This window comes from Ctenocephalides felis, unplaced genomic scaffold (genome assembly GCF_003426905.1).
Source record: "Ctenocephalides felis isolate EL2017-DRISC unplaced genomic scaffold, ASM342690v1 CF-g0.4_SCAFFOLD_01886, whole genome shotgun sequence".
Classification (NCBI taxonomy): Eukaryota; Metazoa; Arthropoda; class Insecta; order Siphonaptera; family Pulicidae; genus Ctenocephalides; species Ctenocephalides felis.
The window spans coordinates 183928673-183934735 of NW_020538040.1; the positions used below are offsets into that span (position 1 = coordinate 183928673).

The window sequence follows — 6063 nt, forward strand, 5'->3', positions numbered from 1 at the left end:
AAATATTGATAGGAAAAATGTGTATGTTTTTCGCACATTTGATTTAAGTGAAAAGGCATGGATCCATGATAGACAAATTACAGCACTTTCAAACAATTAACACTTTCGGGCCATATACAATATTTTCGACAATCTATACCATTTTTAGACATTTTTTTTCTGTGAACTGTTTTTCTTAAAAACAGTTCACAGATTTTAAAATTGATATTAAAATTTACAAATCAATAAACACTATGAAAAATCCATGGATAACTGTCCATCTAATATTGCAATATAAAAATTATGAAATTAATACAATTTAAAATATCTAATAATGTCTAAATTATGATATATCTTAATTATAATTTCTAATTTGAAATTATAAAATTAGAAATTTATAATAACTAAAATAATGTCGATATAAAATAAAATATAATTTACAAATATTAAACAATAAATATTTTTAAAGACACTAAGATGAAAACAAATTATAAAAATAAAATAAAAAAATAAAAAAAAAAATTATGGAAAAAGGTGATGACACTAAAACAAATAGAAAACATATTTAAAATGACTTCAAATATGAAAAAATGACTTGAAATATGAAAACTAAATTTTTGAGCCAGTTATATTTAGAGAATGTATATTTGTATTCATTTCTATTTGTGTATATTTATTTTGATAAATAAATCAACTAAAGTATAACTTTGATTACCAGTTGGCTTGTACTTGTTCCAATCTAATCACCTTACAATTTGATAATGCACAATTTTTGTATTTCTGCAGGCGTATTTCTACAAATAATAATAAAATTATATGAGTTATGAGCAGAAATGCACGATTGCAAATTGATGATAATAATTACTACTGTATAATTAAGACATTAAAATTGACGAGTACCACAATTTATTGCAATATTGCATGAAATAAACTGCAATATTTATTTTATACAATAATGCAAAAAGTTATTAAAATTTATATTATTTTCTATATATATACAAATTCATAAAAATTCTTTAGAATCCAAATTGTTTTTATTCAATTTTTTTACTTTTTGCAAAAACTGATTAAAAAAAAAATCTATTGTTATTTTTTAAATAATCACTCACTGAAAATTGAATTATTATTGGTAATAATTTGGAGTCTTATACATGTTTAGTTGAATGTATATTGAATTTCTAAAAAAGAATACATATGTTCAGATTTTTTTTGTGAAATGAATTACTTAAAACAATCATTTTAAAAAATAATAGAAGTAAGAAAATACATAAAATAAAAACGTAATTGAATTTTAATTTATCGAAAAAAAATTGATGATTAATATACACACAGTAAGATACCATTTTTCATTGATGAATGTAGATAAACTTTTGCACTTTGTACAAATATTACAAGCAAATTTGAGCAAATAAATCATTTGAATTAATTAAAAATTTTAAAATATTTATCATAATCATAATCATAAAATATTAATCGTAAATTTATAAGATTGTAATGAAAAAAAAATCAACTATTAAATAAATTCAGCAAAATTGTATAAATTTCAAATCCTCACAAAACAATTTTTCCGCATTGTTAACAAAACTAGTAACCTACTATACAATTAACAGAGCCAATCAATTTTCGATGGTACTAAACGAATTATCTGTCATCAAATTCAAGCAAACACTTTTTTAATTTGGATAATCTTGCACATGCTCATAATTATGATAGAATTGAATTAAAATAAGTACTCATCTGAACTTACTCTTCTATCCATTCCACGTCCTGGCCAATGTAACCAACGAAAGAGTGAGTTGTACCCGGTTGTTCAAGTCCCAGCTGCCAATAACCTACATGAATAATATAATTATTATGCTAGACACATGTACTGCTATGCTATTTCTATTAGTAGAAAGAAAAGTTCAAAACTTGTTTCCTGACCAAGTCCTACATTTTACTTCACTACTTGCAATTAATAAATCAATACATTGTGTATTTCACAAACTTGTAGATGAACAAAGTATTGAAACCTTTTCAAAATACAGCTTTGGAATATTAACTTTTATTAATTCAATTACAATTAATGTGTATAACTATTTGGTAAATAGCATTTAAATATTTCTTGAAACAATCAAGGGTGCTTCAATTTAACTAAGTCCTGATGAATGGTTGCAATAAAAAAATTTAAATTAGTTGATGCATAGCTATATAAAAACATTAGTCAAAACTGAACACGGCGTGAATGTGTTGAATATTTTAATGTGCTTTGCAGATGTCTTATAAATATGGATGATGTAATTGTGTTCTCAAAATGATGTTCTTTAATTTGCATGTATTTAGTTTTGTTTTGTTCTGTCGCATTGCAATTTGTTACCACTAGCAAGCTGTATGTAAGTCCTATGAAATTTAACAATGTAAATGAGATACAAAGTTAGTTGAAGAAAGAACTTAATTATATGATTATTCTTATAAAAGGGGTATATGCAACTTTATTAACACAATTGTATTAATAAGTTTCTTGTCAGACAAGACATTGAAACTATATTTCAAAAGAGTTGATATTCGAACATTTTATCTTTTACACATTATGTTGTAAAAAATTATACAGCAACTTAGCATTTCTGTTATGAGCAATATGAGTTTCAAACAGTACAAAAAAATTACAAACGCTTCTGTTTTATTTGCTATTATAGATAATAAATGAATTATCAGAACAATATTGTAACAATATTCTTGCTTTTCTATATTAGTAAACAAGAGAGTACCTTAAGGCAATTGCCTGAACTGAATTAAACAACTACTGTTTGATGAATGGGTTGACTAGGATCACTGACTCACACTTCATCCCAAAATTGTATTTTTGTCAAATGCTTCGACTGATTTCAATTGCAAAATTTCCAAGATGATTAAAGAAAATTTAATTCTGAACCTGTAAACACAGAGATTTGTATTGAATTAAGATGAACAAAATAGTATAATTATAAACATAGCTATACTCACTAAAGCTTTCCTGCACTATTTTGAATCCATAAAAAATAATCTTTTAATTCAACCCTCTTAACAAAATTATGCTAACATTAATTTGTGCAATTTAATTGGAAAAATCTTTGGCGGCCATTGAATTTATATTTCATGGGCTTTTTGTTTATCACAGAAATATAAATTAATTTTCTTAATACTTTATGATACTTATAGAATTGTGCTTTCAGTAAGATTAAGGCCACCGATAGCCTTAGACTTATTACTATAATATTACATAGAATTCGATCTAATTAAATCCTTTATTAATTAACAAGCCAACATAATTTTTTAAATAAAACCCAAAATAAAAAAATTCTCGAAGAATGAATGTAATTCGCACAGAATGAAAATTGTTTATGAGATAACAGCAGTTACACTTGCTTGTTGAAACTTTGGAAAATTGTATCTCATTATTGCTTCGCATTTAACAAAAAAAAACAGGAAAATTCTGTATGAATCAGGTACGAGTATGTACAAAAAAATGTGATATTATTATAATTAAGTAAACTTTATTAAAAAAAAAAAAATCAAAATCATGTCATATTCAGAACCAGAATCATATTCATTACTAATTTAATTATTCACAAAATAACTATAAAAAGTGTGAAACACTGGAAAACGAACGGACCCTATATTCTAATAAGGATTATATTGTTAAGGATCATATTAATAAGGATTATTGGCGTAAAAACACAACATTCACTATATTAATCGTTTGTGTATTGTTTAAAGGCCTTCCTAATCACTTTTTCATACTTTTCAACGTAATAATTAATAATATATGCACTATTTCAATGGCAAATTGAAATGTTTCAACATAACCTGAAAACCATTCAGTAGACAAATGTATTGTAAACTTAATTTTAGGTTAAGGATTTTTATGTCAAACATGGAAAATGCAAAATAAATGAGATTTAATTGAATAAATTATTTATATTTTAATCATTTTCTTAATAATTAAGTTGGATGGATGGATATAGATACGTGTTAATAATCATACCGTGTAAAAATTCGACATTCTTAAGCAATTCATTTTCTCCAAGTACATATATTCAGATCCGTGTGAAATGGTAATCCAATTTTGAACAGCTGGAAAATACCTAAATATTTTGTCTTTCTTGTAGAAGCTTATACTTGAGCTCTTGCACAATTCATTCTCAACGAAATTTTGTTGATTTGTTGATGTTTTCAAGCCGAAACAGATTTCACAACTGTCGCGTCATGGTCGTGTCAATGTGTCAATCTGCTCTTCTTTTATCTATGTGTCATTTATTTTCGGTTAATTCCGCTAACTAAAAATAACGGATGACAGAAAACGGTTCGTCAATTCACTAAGCTGAAGCTGAAATGACTTGACCGACTGACGCACGCAAAAATGACAAGGTGATGACACGATAACAAACCGAGATTATTTTTGAAATTAAAGGTATTAGGAAAAATTATTGATAATAACATAAAAGTCTAAATGCTTTTATAATATGACAGCAATGCGTACTGCAATGAATGTTGTGTATACAGTTTTGTGGATTCTATTAATTTCACAAGGTACCCAAAGCGTTGAATTAACTTTTGAACTACCGGATAATGCAAAAGAATGCTTTTACCAAGATATTCAAAAAAATACAAGCGTCACCTTAGAGTTTCAGGTGATTTCCGATGATTAAGTAAATGATTCTTTCACCAATTACTATATTGCCTTTAAAAATTTTCAGGTCGTCACGGGCGGTCAGTATGATGTTGATGTAACATTAGAAAGCCCAAATAAGCAAATTATATATAGTCAAGTGAAAACCCAATTTGATTCGCATCATTTCACTGCACCGATAAGTGGTGTTTACGTTGCTTGTTTCAGTAATGAATTTTCCACGTTCTCACACAAATTGGTTTATATGGACTTTCAAGTTGGTGATGAACAGCCTTTACCCGGTGTCGGGGAGCATGCTACAGTACTTACCCAACTTGAATCTTCTGCACAAGAGATTCATCGAAGTTTGACCAGTATTCTCAATTACCAGACTCACCATCGGCTGAGAGAGGCACAAGGTCGCAAAAGGGCTGAGGATCTTAATGAAAGAGTTATGTGGTGGTCAGTGTTTGAAACTTTAACTGTTCTCATTATAACTATAGGACAAGTGTATGTGCTAAAAAATTTCTTCTCAGAAAAGAAACCATCTCAAATGTTGTATACAAAGATGTAATATAGATGTGACCAAATATTATATTAAATCTTTTATTAATTATAGAATTTTATATTATTACTATTTTCCAATGTTTTGTGTATTAATTTAATTTCCACACTTAATCTGCCTAAAAAAAAGAAAAGTAAACTAAAGTATATGAACAAATGTATATTTTGCAGACTATCATATTATGTATGCTACATATATTAGCATTATATAAAATAATTTCAAAATATAATCTATTAAATCATTTGAATACTTAAAGAAACACTGCTATAGATTCAATTATCAATACTTGAAATTAACTGCAAATGTAAATATTTAATAATTGGCAAATCCATCAAATTTATGCATTTTCTTCCATTCATCTCTAATGGAATAGTCATTAATTGCTCACATTCGTTTGATGATTAATTGCCACTATTTTAACTTGCAATAAATTAATCAATTTTATGTTCCAAATAATACAATATACAAAACTATTTATATACACTTATAACATATTTACATGTAAAAACATCAATTCAGTTTCATATATTGTTCTGAAGATTGCAGTATTTTTTAGAAAGTTTTAATAAATACGTACATATTATTTCAATAAATGTTCAAGGATTGAAAGCATAAAAAAATAAACCAGAGTATTCCGAATTACTTAGTATTAATACTGGCAAACATATGTATACCTAAATTTAGATTAGCAATATTCAATTAATTAAAATTGTTCATGTATAAATGTAAAAAATTCAGTTTGCAGTTGAGTAAGGCACAAAATATAACAGCACCATATTTAATTAATTTTTTAAGGCTTTTTGGAAGACAAATTGAGCCATACCATACATGAGAATATAAGGCTAATCATATTTTTGTTAATAAATGCATAAGGAATGTAAAGTATCAAGCA

General features: G+C 26.3%; 1 protein-coding gene and 1 long non-coding RNA gene across 3 annotated transcripts; one reads left to right on the forward strand and one right to left on the reverse strand.

The window, feature by feature from the left end:
• Window positions 1-694: 694 nt before the first annotated feature.
• LOC113376464 lies at window positions 695-2782 on the reverse strand. The gene is made up of 3 exons (XR_003367030.1): window positions 2727-2782; window positions 1727-1811; window positions 695-773 (listed from the first exon to the last, which is right to left on the reverse strand). It is a non-coding gene; the product is annotated as an uncharacterized LOC113376464 (long non-coding RNA).
• A 1525-nt stretch (window positions 2783-4307) lies between these two features.
• On the forward strand, window positions 4308-5189 carry LOC113376465 (transmembrane emp24 domain-containing protein 7-like). 2 transcript variants are annotated; one of them, XM_026616390.1, is made up of 3 exons: window positions 4308-4408; window positions 4468-4628; window positions 4695-5189. In XM_026616390.1, the coding sequence occupies exons 2-3, from the start codon at window positions 4470-4472 to the stop codon at window positions 5178-5180; spliced, it is 645 nt and encodes a 214-aa protein (XP_026472175.1). In that variant the 5' UTR covers window positions 4308-4408; window positions 4468-4469; the 3' UTR covers window positions 5181-5189. The 2 variants fall into 2 exon arrangements, with proteins under 2 accessions (XP_026472175.1, XP_026472174.1); XM_026616389.1 differs by having other exon boundaries at window positions 4347-4628.
• Window positions 5190-6063: the final 874 nt, after the last annotated feature.